The sequence below is a fragment of the Lampris incognitus genome, chromosome 13 (assembly GCF_029633865.1).
Source record: "Lampris incognitus isolate fLamInc1 chromosome 13, fLamInc1.hap2, whole genome shotgun sequence".
Classification (NCBI taxonomy): Eukaryota; Metazoa; Chordata; class Actinopteri; order Lampriformes; family Lampridae; genus Lampris; species Lampris incognitus.
In genome coordinates this window covers 26,035,017-26,050,680 of record NC_079223.1, presented here as the reverse complement: position 1 = coordinate 26,050,680, position 15,664 = coordinate 26,035,017, and the positions used below count along the sequence as shown (strand labels likewise).

General features: G+C 41.5%; 1 protein-coding gene across 3 annotated transcripts in view; it reads right to left on the bottom strand.

Annotated features, from left to right (window-relative positions):
* Positions 1-15,664, bottom strand: part of ninl (ninein-like) — a 119,549-nt gene that overhangs the window by 49,334 nt on the left and 54,551 nt on the right. For all 3 annotated transcript variants that reach the window (XM_056291734.1, XM_056291733.1, XM_056291735.1), the window contains exons 8-9: positions 9,400-9,567; positions 5,985-6,121 (exon numbers count right to left, since the gene is read on the bottom strand). In XM_056291734.1, the coding sequence (XP_056147709.1) occupies positions 5,985-6,121; positions 9,400-9,567 (305 nt within the window). The remainder of the gene's footprint in view (positions 1-5,984; positions 6,122-9,399; positions 9,568-15,664) is intronic.

Sequence of the window (15,664 nt, the reverse complement as noted above, 5' to 3'; positions counted from 1 at the left end):
AAAAATTCCAACTATTTAAATACAAATGACAATATCAAGTTGACATTTGTAATTTGTGATATTGGGCTATATAAATAAAATTGACTTGACTTGACATGGAACATTAAAATTAAATGGAAACTATAATACAAACACGACCACAGTCAAAAATTAAAAACACAATTATATATAAGAAACTATAAAAGAAACTAAAATATAACAGTGATGCACGAAATGCTTAAAAGTTGTCAACCCAGCCACTGAGGATGCAAAAGCCAGTGCATTCTTAGTGCCGGTCTCAAGCCTGGATAAATGGGGAGGGTTGTGTCAGGAATGGCATCCAGCGTAAAATCCTTTTTTTTTTACCCCCCCCCCCCTTTTTCCCTCCCAATTGTATCCGGCCAATTACTCCACTCTTCAGAGCCGTCCCAGTTGCTGCTCCACCCCCTCTGCCGATCCAGGGAGGGCTGCAGACTACCATGTGCCTCCTCCTATACATGTGGAGTCGCCAGCCGCTTTTTTTCACCTGACAGTGAGGAGTTTTGCCAGGGGTCGTAGTGCGTGGGAAGATCACGCTATTCCCCCAGTTCCCCCTCCCCCCTGAACAGGCACCCCGACTGACACAAGGAGGCGCTAGTGCAGCGATGGGGACACATACCCACATCCAGCTTCCCATCCACAGATACAGCCAATTGTGTCTGTAGGGACGCCTGACCAAGCCGGAGGTAACATGGGGATTCAAACTGGCGATCCCTGTGTTGGTAGACAACAGAATAGATCGCCATGCTACCCGGACACGCCCGGCGTAAAATCGTTTGCCAAATCAAATATGTGGATCATAAATCATATTTCCATACCAGATCAGTCGAGGCCCGGGTTACCAACGACCACCACCGATACTGTTGGCCAACAGTGTACCAGTGGAAACTATGCTACTGATGAGCAAAGGAGAAGGAGAGGGGGAAGGCATGTCCAGAAGCAGCGGGAGAGGAGGAAGGGTAGGAGTGTGGAAGTGAGAGTCAGAACTTTGAACGTTGGTACTATGACTGGAAAAGGGAGAGAGCTGGCTGATATGATGAAGAGAAGGAAGGTAGATAGGACAGGATGTTGTGTTGCTGTCAAGCCCACTGAGGCAAATTTGTAATTTGACTAGATATACTGTGTGTGCAAGAGACCGGGTGGAAGGGGAGTAAGGCCAGGAGCAAGGGAGGTGGGTTCAAACTCTACTACCATTGTAGGGATAGGAGCAGAAATGGGGTAGGGGTAATTCTGAAGGAAGAGTATGTCAAGAGTGTGTTGTAGGTGAAGAGTGTGTTGAACAGAGTGATGAGTATGATGCTGGAAATCAAAGGTGTGATTATGAATGTTATCAGCGCAAATGCCCCGCAAGTTGGGTGTGAAATGGAAGAGAGGAATAATTCTGGAACGAGTTCAATGAGGTGGTAGAGACCCACCACCCAAGGAGGACAGAGTGGTGACTGGAGTAGACTTCAACGGACATGTTGGTGAAGGGAACAGGGGTGATGAACAGGTATGGTGTCAAGGAGAGGAATGTGGAAGGACAGATGGTGGTGGATTTTACGATAAGGATGGAAATGGCTGTGGTGAATACATATTTCAAGAAGAGGGAGGAACACAGGGTGATGTATAAGACTGGAGGAAGGTGTACACAGGTAGACTATATCTTATCAGGATGTGCGATTTGAAAGAGACTGGCGACTGCAAGGTGGTGACAAGGGAGAACATAACTAGGCAGCATCTGATGGTGGTCTGTAGGATGACTTTGGAGACCAAGAAGAGGAGGACTTTGAAAGGCAGAGCCAAGGATCAAATGGTGGAAGTTGAAGAGGGAAGACTGTTGTGTGGATATCAGGGATGCATTAAGACAGGCACTAGGTGGTAGTGAAGAGTTGCCGGATGGCTGTGCAACCACTGCAGAAATAGTGCAGGAGACAGACAGCTAGGAAGCTACTTGATGTGTCATCTGGACAGAGGAAGGAAGACAAGGAGACTTGGTGGTGAAATGGGGAAGTGCAGCAAAGTATAGAGAGGAAGAGGTTGGCAAAGAAGTGGGATAGTAAGAGGGATGAAGAAAGTAGACAGAACAAGGAGATGGGGCATAAAGTTAAAAGAGAGGTGGCGAAGGCAAAAGAAAAGGCGTACAGTGAGTTGTATGAGAGGTTGGACACTAAGGAGGGAGAAAAGGACTTGTAACAGTTGGCTAGACAGTGGGGCTGAGCTGGGAAGGATGTGCAACAGGTTAGGGTGATCAAGGATAGAGATGGAAATGTGCTGACAAATGAGGACAGTGTGTTGAGAAGGTGGAAGGAGTACTTTGAGGGACAGATGAATGAAGAGAAAGAGAAATTGGATAATGTGGGAATAGTGAATCAGGAAGGGCAGTGGATTAACAAGGAGGAAGTGAGTGCAGCTATAAAGAGGATGAAGAGTGGAAAGGCGGTTGGTCCAGATGACATACCTGTGGAGGCATGGAGGTGTTTAGGAGAGATGGCAGTGAAGTTTTTAACTAGACTGTTTAACATAATCTTGGAAATTGAGAGGATGCCTGAGAAGAAGAACAAGCATACTGGTGTCGAGTTTCAAGAATAAGGGTGATGGCCAGAGCTGTGGTAACTACAGAGGTATGAAGTTTATCAGCCATATCATGAAGATATGGGAAAGAGAAGTGGAATATGGGTTAAGAGAAGAGGTGATGATCTGGACAAAATTTTTTTTCAAACGTTTTACTTCCTGAAAAAAAATTAGAGATTATGATAGACAATTTATGATAGTCATTTTCCACATCTGGTTCATGTGCTGTGGCATCTTCATCTGCCTCATCTAGGCTCCATGTCTCTAGTGGCTTCGGTACTGGCAAACTGTCATCATCTTACATTAGTCTCATGGCTGAAGGCAGATTGGGGTATTTAATAGATTTCTTATTTTTAGTAGAGAAGCCAGATACATTGGTCAGACAGAACAGTCCATCACATGATACTTCTGTTCTCGCCATATCACTGGGACTGCAAATGGCATTGACTTCCGAGTACCTCTGAGCCAAGCTCTCAGGTTGACTGCACATGTTGCGCAACAAATGTCAGGAGCCCAGGGTTTCTCTTGGTCACCAATTTTACATCCAAGCTCATAGGCTTTCTTAATAAGCGCAATCATGGTGCGTCATTTAGCCTTAAGCATATACTCACCACAGATCTAACAGAATGTAGTATCACAGCAGAATGTATTGGGTGTGGGAACCGAGCTGCAGATGGCAAGCACAGACCACCAGCCCACAGCCGGGCCCTGTAACCGACAGATCGATGTAGCCCATCCAGGCAGGGGGGGCCCAATGCCCATCCACACCATCACCAGCTAGACGCCCCATCCAGCTGCACGCACCGAACATACACCCACGTGGCCGAATACACCCAAGAGCAACCTCCCCCAGGACAGACCGGGCCCCATGAGCGCCTGTGGACAGCCAGACACGCGGTTTCCTCACCACCCACGGCACCCATCACAAAAAAGCCACGCAGCAGGAAAAACTCCGACAGCCAGCACCCCCCCCCCCCCCCCCCCGCAGTCCACAGCCCACACCCATGACGACAAGCTGCCACCCAAGTGCCCCAGAAAGCACTTGGCAGCTCTCACCGCTGCCCTGCCGGAACACAGAAGGCAGGACACCACCCAGCACCAAGGACAGAGGTAGAAGTCTAAGACGATCAGAAGGAGGCCTGAGATACTGAAGGATGAACAGACCATCTATCTCAACACGTACCTCACTACAGACGCAGAAAGCTACACAAGGAATTTAACCTCTACCCTGCTGGGGTTATAGTACCTTGCTCTGCCAATAGAACTTAAACCAGGAAGCTGATGTGTGATGTTACTGCGGACACTTCTTGGAACAAGTCCAGTGACAGTTAATGAAAGGCTGACATACATGAGAGTCCAGTTAATTTACAGAGACCTTCAAGTCCAGCCCAGTCTAACAGAACTGGTTGAAATTATGGGAACTTACTGGGGGAACTGGGAAGGGCAGGGCAATAATTCAATATCATTTATCATCTCTCAGTGGTTTTGTATTGGGATGAAATTCAGATACTGTCATAATGTGATGCACAGTTTCGTTATCTAAAATAATGATAAAGAGAGAATGTTACCTATAATTTCTCACGAAATGAGGTGTGAAATATTTGAGGGAGTATCTTTATGCATGCTCAATACTCCAGGTAAGAAAATCAAAGAAAGAAAATTGAATCAGTTCATCTGGACACAACATTTATTAAGAGAAATGTTTCATCACTCATCTAAGTGACCTCTTCAGTCTCAACTCACTGCAGGTATCCCCACCCTTTTAAACAATATAGCGGCATAATGACCAAAAACCATCGGTTTCATATGCAAATTGCCGTGAGCATTAACTACAGTTTTAATGGTAATGTGTACTATTCACAGAGGATTGGGGAATGGTTGCAATCACAGTATTGTATGATGGCAATGATTTGAGGGACTATTGTTTGAAAACTAATTTTGGGTTGATATTATACTTTACATTACCAAACAGTTCAATGTGATGAACCTCGGATAGACTCTTAAAGACAACATGAATTAAAACTACTTGTTAGCGCATTTGTCAGCTCCAGTCATTATGCACCCATTCAACAACTTGTGAAAAAAATGCAAAAAATTCAGTTTTATACATCAACTAGCAGAGGTACCCGGCGTTGCCCGGGGAAAATGTTCTCACCAAAACAACCAACACAATCTGCTCTTTATGATACAATTGATGATGAAATATAGGACAATTCATGATATGATACATGTGATAAACGAATGTGGAATAAACAAATATTATTAACAAAAGTTATTAAATGTCATAACTTTCAATCCATTCATCAAGCTTCTTTGCCAATGTGTGTATTAGTCGCTCAGTGCTCAAGCACCTCAAGGTAAATCACGTTGCGTGTCTTACTATTTGGCACTAGGATAGAAAGCTTTTCTGCACTACCAGTTCTGGAGGCAGCTACATACAACTGAACTGGCCATGTGAGAAACATGGAGCAGAAAGATTTACTCCAATCATTTTAGAAGTCTTTGTTGGTTTATGGTAAACATCAACAATCAAATGTCCCCCATCACCGATTGCAATTTCACAGTCTAAGAAGCCTAACCTGTCATTTTACAAACCCACCAAACTGTGCTCTAGTATTTGAATTTAATTTTTCTTTGTTTGTTTGTTTTTTTTGTTTTTTGTTTTTTTTGAAGTTGTATGTGGTCCATCTGGAGGTCAAGTTTTTGTTTTTGTTTTGCTTGTTTCTCCAGGTGGAAAATGTTTAAAACCGCTTAGGCTAAGTTCAGTCATAGTGACATAGTAGTATTTCCATGAGTAATGGGGGAGATGTTTTGTTTGTGGACACTACACTCCATCACCACTCGGTGGCACTGTGAGACGATGGATGGCGGAGAAGGACTGCTGTAAGGGGATGGAAGAAGAAGAAGCAGAGCGAGCAAAATAAACTCAATTTCGCAAATAAATCAAATGTTTTACTTGGTTTTTGAAATATTTTTCGAACTGTGCAATCCTTGGAAAGTGCTGATTGTAAAGATACCATTCTTTTTGTTCTACAATGAGTATTTCTGCAGTTTTAAGTGACCATACAAACATACACTCTCGCTTTATATATATAGACATCTAAACACCTTAACTTCCTCTAAAACAGAGAAGTTTTTGTGAGTGTGTCACCAAGTCGCAGTGGGTGGGCGAGCAACATTCCAACCAATAATATCATCAAATGTTTTGCATTGTCCAATCAAATCACATAACTCCCTACATTTTGGCCTGCTATAATATCCTGTTTTACTTGGAAATACATCATAGTAAAGAGGAATGGTACCATCTGCATGATGTTTCATGTTGACTTTGGTTATCGTATCTTTACATGTGTAAGAAGATATTGTTAGATATATATCAATATCCAGAACTGGGTCTGGGTGTAAGAACTTACTGGAGATACTGGATCTCATTCTTGTAGGAGATGAGGGCAGCCTGATGGATTCCATTCCCGCTGACCAGCAGCTCATTATCCAGAGCAAGAGTCAGATCAACCAGACTCAACTTCTCCTCTAGAGAGAAATCCAGAGTCTACACAAACACACACAACTGGAATTAAATCACATTTTAGATGATAAATGCAAGTTTATATCAATACAAATTTAGAATCAAGAGTCAACAAACACAACAGGCATTTCCTGTGTAGACATTTTTGAAGTCCTGTTGTCTATTTACCATGTGTGTTAATATGTCCTTTCACGTATATATAGGGGTGTTCAAAGAAGGTTGAATCAGTTCATCTGGATACTGTTTATTGACATATATGTTTCTTCACTCAACTAAGTGACATCTTCAGTCTACAGGGGTGTTTTTTTTCTCCATCGGCTTTGTGTGAAGAGTATTTATAATAAATCCCTTTACATGACATTCATTCCGTTGTAAACCCCTTCGTCTGACCAGCCATGATCTTTCTTGGCCTTTAATTACCTTTGGTTTCAAGTCCCTCAACCACAGATAGAGCTATGTTGCCATAAAACCACAGAAATCAACATTTTAAAGGCTCATCAGAGTTATTCTGGTGTTGTGTGAATCTGTGTCCATGACTTCAGAACAGGAAAACAACTGGAAACGCTGCCGGATCTTACAAAAACTTCCTTTCATCCAATCACCTTGTGAAAGGAGAGACATTTTATCCAGAAAAAACAGCCGAGAACCTAACTGAACAAACGTCCCAAGCTCCATCAGCTAACAAGCTAGCTGAGGATATTCCAACATGTCAAACCAAATCAAATCAAAGGAGAAAAGCCATGCTGGTTCTTCACTGTCCTGCACTGTCCTTGGGGTGGACCAGCGCGGCAGAGGGGGTGGAGCAGCGACCAGGACAGCTTGGAAGAGTGGGGTAATTGGCCAGATACAATTGGGGAGTAAAGGGAGGGAACCCCCCCAAAGCAAAAAACATACCACATAGGGGTGAGGGGGGGGGGTCGATTCTTAGATGCATCGCGATTCTCTCATAAAAGACTGTCTCAATACAGAAAACTCAATAATCAGAAATTTAAAGCTCAATTCTTGACTGGACTGCATGCTTATGGTTGCCACTGAACCAACTGGATGATGAAACATAACGGACGTAAAACATGTGCGTCGTGTTTACGTTCTAAACTAGGCTCCTTCTTCAGTTTTGGTGAGGATGGCTGAGCACAAGCAACCAAAGTTGGATACAATCCGACTGGCACCAGCATATGGAAGCATTTTGGCTTCTATGAAATTGAAGGGAAAGGGGACCTGGACAAGAGCCACACTGTATGCAAGTTGTGTCTAACTAAAATAAAATATTTTGGGAACACAACAAACATGAGAAACTATATTTCACATTTCCACTCTGAGTTAGAGGAAAAACAGCCGGTTGTAGTTGCTGCCAACCAGAGAACAATTTAACAAGTGATATCAAAGCTTCCACCGAACTCGGAAATGGCGAAGCAATCACAGAGTCAATCGCTACCTTTATTGCCAACAATTTGTGCCCCTACTCACTCATGGAGAACGAGGGCTTTCGCACTATGCTGCAACACTTTGGAGCCGAGATACAACATCCCATCTCGACGTTCTTTTTCACCAACACAGCGATACCCACATTCTACAATGAAACTAAAACTAAAGTCATGGTCTCATTGAGCAAAGCGGGTAGAATAGCAATAACATATGATGCATGGACATCCATTGCTACAGAATCTTATGTCACTGTAATTGTGCACTTTATTACTAATGACTGGCAGCTTGTGTCTCACGTGCAAGGGATATAGTTACTGCACAGTGGCACACACTTACACCCGAGCATGTAGACCAACTCCTTTCTTACACAAAAACTTACACATTCCAGCATTCACCAGCTAAGCACATTTGCCATGTTGCACTTCCATGCATTTCCGTGATTTCATTGTGGCCTATTATTTGTATTTTCTCCATTATTTGTTGTTTTACCACATATTCCACAGAAAGCATTAGTTTTGTATGAGAGCTGGTACAGAATTCTATGTTGTTTTTGTATGAAGGCTGTGTTTGATTTTAATATACAGCAACATTTTGTTGTTTTTTGTCTGAGGGATTCTGTGCTGATTGCCCATAACAGGAGTATTTCAATTGAAGTCTTTATTATTTATTTGTGAATGAGGACAGCTTTTTATGTTATCAAGTGATTGCTGAAGTCTTGCTGAAGCCCGTGTTAATTTACAACAAGGATGCTGCTACAGGCACACTTTCGTTTCTTTTCTTGGTTTCTTTGCAATGCTGGGAAACGTGACCTTTCAGTTGACACATCTCTTTTATTTGTTACTATATTAATAAAAGATAATGAAAGTAAATTAATCTGTTTATTTTAATCATGGATAATTACAAATATGCTATGCTTTAAAAGTAGCAAGTAGTCACACAGTGAGAAAAAATAAATCATGCATCAAGGTGCATCAGTAATGGTTTTATAATCACATCGTAGCCCTCTGAATCGGAATCAAATCGAATCGTGAGGTGCCGAGAGATTCCCACCCCTAATACCACATAAGTACCTGGAGGGCAATGAAGGAACCACAGTCAAATTCCTTGTATGTGTAGGCCTACACATACTTGGCCACATAAACTGATTCTGATTCTCTGGAAGTCCTTATTAAGAAGATTTCTACAACACATGCCCTGTATTGCAGAAATATGATGGACATTTATGTTCATAAACTTGTTCTCTTGACAACCAAGTTCACTGACACTTTCAGGATTCAGGGAGAAATACATAATCTGCCAACAACGGTTAACCTGCAAATCTATCAACACTCGAGAGAGTGGAAAGAGTCCAGTTCACACATTCAAACACATTTATATCAAATTTTTGCTTGGAGAAACATAGAATACAAATACCATTCAGTATTTTTCGTAAAAAACTTGGATGTCTGTGTGTTGTAATAGTACTAGCTTCAGCTTAATCCGAGGCATTATGATGACTGAAGTGGAAGCAAGTCCTTTCAGATTAAAACCACGCTTTAGAAAATAGTTCAACATATTGAAGGTGTTTCCTCCCTTTATGAATTGTGGGTTTTGTTTTGTCATACACTGTTAGACAGCAAAACATGAGGATGACTGATGAAATAGAAAAAGATGTTTTTCATGACAGCACATCTTATTTTCAACCATTAATTTTAACTGAACTGTGTAGACACCTTGTTTGCATCACATCACATTCTGCTTCAATCAAACTATTACAATCCAACAATGTTAATCTGTGACAAACAACTGTCTAATCTAATCTCATTTTTAAACTACAGATTTGGAATAAAACTCATCCCACATCAAATAAAGTAGATCTGGTTGTGGTTTTGGCTGACCTGTAGGACATTTCTGCTGTTGTGAATGCCTTCCTCGCTCCAGAGGGTGATGACCTGCTCAGGGCTGGTGCTCCCCGTCCCATCGTCTAGCTGGCTGAGAAGGCGCTGGCCCACCGTGGCAGAGAGAAGCGAGGGTGACGTAGAGCGCACCAGCCTCCCCTCTTCCACCTGAGGAAGCATGGAGGACAGTCACAGAGACTTCTGGAAACCTCTTTCACATAGTGTACTGCAAATTATACACTGATCCTGTATGGAATAGAGCTGGAGCACTGTTTGTCTGTTTATCTATCTACCTGTGTCTGTCTATATGTCCATGTCTATATGTCTATCTGTGTATATCTATCTATCTATCTATCTATCTATCTATCTATCTATCTATCTATCTATCGTTTTGTCTTTGTTTCTTTCCATTCCTTGGTTACTTCTGACTGAGTAAGTAGTGTTGCCTCACAAGGTCGGTCTCTCTCTCTCTCTCCCTCTCTCTCTCTCAAAGACAAAGAAGAATGCCAACAGCAAAAATGAACAGATTTCACATTACAACAACAACAAAAACAACAACTTAGTTTTGTATAACACCTTTCAAGGAAACCAAAGATGCTTTACAATAGAACAAAAAATAAATAAAATGACATTTTATTACATTACATTGATAAAAGTCTGTTTTGCAATGCAACGTCGTAACCTCTAATCTGGATTAGCCTACTTCCCCCCGGCCCCCGGATGTTTATCCCAAACATTCCAGTTTAAAACCAGCAGATATTCTGGTGACACAATTGGCTGGTATCGCCAGTTAAACACTGTACCATAAACACCACTCCACAACACTGTGAATGAATAGAAATATTTAAGTATTTTAGGAGGAAAACGTCACTTGAAGTTTGTTCAGGTACTTCTTTTTGTCAACCAAGGATTTAGTTTACCAGTATCCTTTAAATGAAAAGGTATTAAGTATTTTTAAAGTATCTTTATTTAAACTGTTTTGCCTTTAGTCATAACAAACAGCCATTCTCCCAAGCTTTCAAAGTTGGATATCTGATTTTATTCAGCATTAGACTTAGTCCAGCGTCCGGCCTGATGGTTTGCTAAATACATGCTAAACATGCTTAAAAAAAAGCGTTTCCATTTTCTGCAGATCATGAGGGCCACAGAATTAAACTTCTGCGAAACCTTCACCATCATCTAACAAGGAAAAATTATCAGAAGAGCGAAACACTTTTATTTTTTTTTGTGCAATTTATATTTTTTTATATTCAACATCAAGCATTTGCATAAGATATATTTCAGATACTATATGCATTTATCATATATTCATATTCGCCATAAATCTCCACATAGTACTTATTAGAGGTATACGCTTACCGAAAAGAGAGAACAAAGGGGAAAAAAACTATGTACAGGTAGGGAGTGATCTTTCACAGTGTTTCCCAAACCTCTCCTGGAGGACCACTTGTCCTGCATGTTTTAGATCTCTCCCTGCTCCAACACAGCTGATTTAAATGATCAGTTTGTTATTAAGCAGCTTCAGGAGTTCATAATGAGTTGATCATTTGAATCAGCTGTGTTGGAGCAGAGAGCGATCTAAAACATGCAGAACAAGTGGTCCTCCAGGAGAGGTTTGGGAAATGCTGCTTTACAACATAATCATTGATTTGTGAAAATCAAATCAGGCCTATGTGGGGTTCTACGTAGTTTATTAATTTTTTCCAGTGTAAAGCAAATTGTTCCAATTTATGTTTGACAAATGCTGTTATTTTCTCTATTTTATAAATGTCCATGTAATTTCCATCCATATGTTTAAAGTTGGGCTCTCCTGTGACAACCATTTCCTGGTAAGAGTCTTTTTACCAGCCACCAGCAGTATATTCATTAAATATTTATCTCTTTTCAACCATTCTTGAGGTATATACCCAAAATATATGGTCTTACTTGTAGAGGCATTTCACATTTAAAAATGTCTTGTTAGAGTATTGTGTATCGCTCTCCAATAGCCTTTGATAACGGGGAAATCCCAAAAAAATATGGTAATGGTTTGCATTTGGTTTCCAGTTTCTCCAGCAATTTAACAACCACTGTTCTGCCGACAAGATTATAGAGTATAGCTTTTGACTAATTGATGACTTAATTGATTATGACTAATGACTATTGCAAACTGTTCTCTTCTCTCACACATCTTTCCTCTCTCTCTGAATGATGTCTTCTCCTTTCTCTTTTTCTGTGTGTGAATGGTGTCATTTGAGTCCCCCTTGTGTTCACGTGAAGTCGGTTCTCATCCCAGGTCTCCGTGGTGATGGTGGTCACCGCTTGGATGCTGCCTGCCATTCCCCTCATCACATTTTTTTTTTTGTAAATCCCTATAATTTTTTTTTTACATGGTGATGGTGGTTGCATGTCTTGGGTCCTGGACTATTTCGATGGCGTCTGGACACTGCTTGGCATCCTGCGCATCATATTCTTCATACATTTTATCAGTCCATTATAATTATCTTTATCCTCTTTCAATGTTGTATTGTGTAAATTGTATAAACACAACATCCATTGCACGTTGTCCGTCTTGGGAGAGAGATCCCTCCTCTGTTGCTCTCCCTGAGGTTTCTTCCTATTTTTTCTCCCTGTTAAAGGGTTTTTTAGGGAGTTGTTCCTTATCCGATGAGAGGGTCTAAGGACAGGATGTTGTGTTGTTGTTAAGCCCACTGAGCCAAATTTGTCATTTGTGATATTGGGCTATACAAATACAATTGATTTGATTTGATTTATCATAATGGGTTTTCTGAGAGGGTGTAATAAAATACCTTATCAGGTTTTTCCAACCAAACTCCCTCCATTTCTGTGAACTGGTACACTTCCATTGATACCTCCATATTGTTGTCAATTCTTCCTCAGATATAATTGTCCCTCCTTCCTTCTCCCATTTTGTTTTAATGTATAAAGTCGAATGTATTTAAAGATAGGTAGGTTGTTATCAGCCAAGATTGCCTGTATGGGGGTGGAAGGTATCCTTTCTTCAGTGTTTTTCCATTGAGCATCACATGATGGGTTGCACCAGCATATCATAGCTCTCATCTGTGCTGCAAAATAATTATTTCTAGGATAAGGTAGGCCCCATCCTCCCTTTTCTTTGGCCAACTGCAAAGTTTTGAGACAAACCCTTGGTCTTTTATCTTGCCATATATACCTTGATAACATTGTGTCCCATTCATTGAATTGGTTTTGGTTCATCTCTATTGGTAAGGTCTGAAAGAGCTAGAATAGTCTTGGGCAATATATTCATTTTATTGGATTCAATCCATGAGCTGAGACTAAGGAAAGGAATTAGGTTCCATCTTGTTATGTCTTCCTTAATATTTATATATATACAGTGCATCCGAAAAGTATTCACACCCCTTCACTTTCCCCACATTTTGTTATGTTAACATCCTTATTACAAAATGGATTAAATTCCTTTTTTTTCTCATCAATCTACACGCAATATCCCATAATGACAAAGTGAAAAAGGTTTTGAAGAAATTTTTGCAAATTTATTAAAAATAAAAAACTGAAATATTGCATGTACATAAGTATTCACACCCTTTGCTATGACACTCAAAATTGAGCTCAGGTTCATCCTGTTTTCACTGATCATCCTTGAGATGTTTCTACATCCTGATTGGAGTCCACCTGTAATAAATTCAATGGATTGGACATGATTTGGAAAGGCACACACCTGTCTATATAAGGTCCCACTGTTGACAGTGCATGTCAGAGCAGAAACCAAGCCATGAAGTCAAAGGAATTGTCTGTGGACCTCCGAGACAGGATTGTATCGAGGCACAGATCTGGGGAATGGTACAAAAAAATGTCTACAGCTTTGAAGGTCCCGAAGAGCACAGTGGTCTCCATCATTCGTAAATGGAAGAAGTTTGGATCCACCAGGACTCTTCTTAGAGCTGGCCGCCCAGCCAAACTGAGCAATCGGGGCAGAAGGGCCTTGGTCAGGGAGGTGACCAAGAACCCGATGGTCACTCTGACAGAGCTCCAGCGTTCCTCTGTGGAGATGGGAGAACCTTCCAGAAGGACAACCATCTCTGCAGCACTCCACAAATCAGGCCTTTATGGTAGAGTGGCCAGACGGAAGCCTCTGCTCAGTAAAAGGCACATGATAGCCCACTTGGAGTTTGCCAGAAAGCACCTAAAGGACTCTCAGACCATGAGAAACAAGATTCTCTAGTCTGATGAGACCAAGATTGAACTCTTTGGCCTGAATGCCAAACGTCACGTCTGGAGGAAACCAGGCACCTCTCATCACCTTGCTAATACCATCCCTACAGTGAAGCATGGTGGTGGCAGCATCATGCTGTGGGGATTTTTTTCAGCGGTAGGAACTGGGAGACTAGTCAGGATCGAGGGAAAGATGAATGGAGCAAAGTACAGAGAGATCCTTGATGAAAACCTGCTCCAGAGCGCTCAGGACCTCAGACTGGGGCGAAGGTTTACCTTTCAACACGACAACGACCCTAAGCACACAGCCAAGACAACGAAGGAGTGGCTTCGGCACAAGTCTGTGAATGTGCATGAGTGGCCCAGCCACAGCCCAGACTTGAACCCCATTTAACATCTCTGGAAAGACCTGAAAATAGCTGTGCAGCGCCGCTCCCCATCTAACCTTACAGAGCTCGAGAGGATCTGCAGAGAAGAATGGGAGAAATACCCCAAATATAGGTGTGCCAAGCTTGTAGCTTCATACCCAAGAAGGCTTGAGGCTGTAATCGCTGCCAAGGGTGCTTCAACCAAGTATTGAGTAAAGGGTGTGAATACTTATCAGAGGTGGAAAGTAACGAAATACATTTACTCAAGTTACTGTATTGAATACTTTTTTTGTGTATTTTGTATTTTTTAAGTACAATTTAAAATCGGTATTTTGTATTTTACTTGAGTACGTTTTGACTCAAGTATTGTACTTAGTTACTTTATAAATCCTATCCGTTACTGAGTAAAAATAACAATTCAACTTACAGGGGGAAAATACGCGCCAGCACCATAGACAGTAAACCAATGGCCAGAACCAACAGTGACAAATGATGATGTGATTAGCACTGGCGCGTGAACATAGAGGGCACGTGCGGACAAGCTAGGTTAGTGGGCACGAAGTTTTTAGTGCTAGAATGGAGGTCGACAAAGCAGGCACGGCCAGCGGTCCAGAAGACCCGGACCTAGAAATGATAGATGAAGCTCAAGCTGAAACATCGAAGTCTGTAGAACTAGATGCAGAAAAAAATCCTTGGCCACATTTGGAAGATTTCTTTTTGTTCAAGCGTAGGAAAGGCAACAGCATCATCATGCAGTGCAAGATGTGCCTCCCAGCAGTGAAGTACCTGTCTGCTTTCAACAACTCCACTTCAAATCTGCAGAAGCATGTTTTGGTAAGTATTTCTGCTGTCTCATTAGTAGTTTTATTTAATATAGCCAACCCAGGCTCACCCCATTTCGTGGGCATTTTTATGCTAGCACCTGCAACCATTGACAGTAGAAGAGCTAGCCAGCACATTCTAATTAGCTGCTATGCTAACATAATCAAACGTGACACATCATTAAGTACCAAATGAACTCACTCCAGCCGACAATCCGCATGTTTATCGTACTTCAAACAGATACAAAACGCGTAATGTATATTTACAGTCTGTTTAAGTCTTTAGGACATTGGCTAAATTTGCATAACAGCTAGCCCCTGGTACTTGAGTGTGTAAAGGCTAGCTGTTAGTTGCTAGTAGTCTTGAGTGGACTCGGGGAAATTAGCCTTGGTTAAATTTAGCTGCTATGAATAGTCGGTGTTACCCCGTCGAAATTGCCAAGGGTTTCAATTTGATTGTGTCTTTGAATTTACAGTCAAATCAAATGTATCAACTGTGTTAACAGAGAGGGTTGTAGTGTGAGGCACTTTGCCTAACCAACATTACAGGGCACTCAGCGCTCCTCCACTATAGGCGGGGAGCTAAGGGGCCTTACCGTGCACCCTCCTTACAATCGAACGAAACCAACTTTTTTTTAAAAACGTCTGACCATGCTGAACATGTTAACAAATGTTAACATTGAAAATTTTGGGTTGCATTTCATGTTTCAGGTACTCAATGCATTTCCCTCCATTGGAAATGCACTACAATTACAGGAACATGACTCTCCATGAGCAAGGGGAAAGTGTGACATCTGTCTTTGCAAGTTTAATCACATCTAGTGATAAATGTATGGTTTTAGTGGTATGATTGGCTTTCTCTAAATAATAAAGGCCAAAATG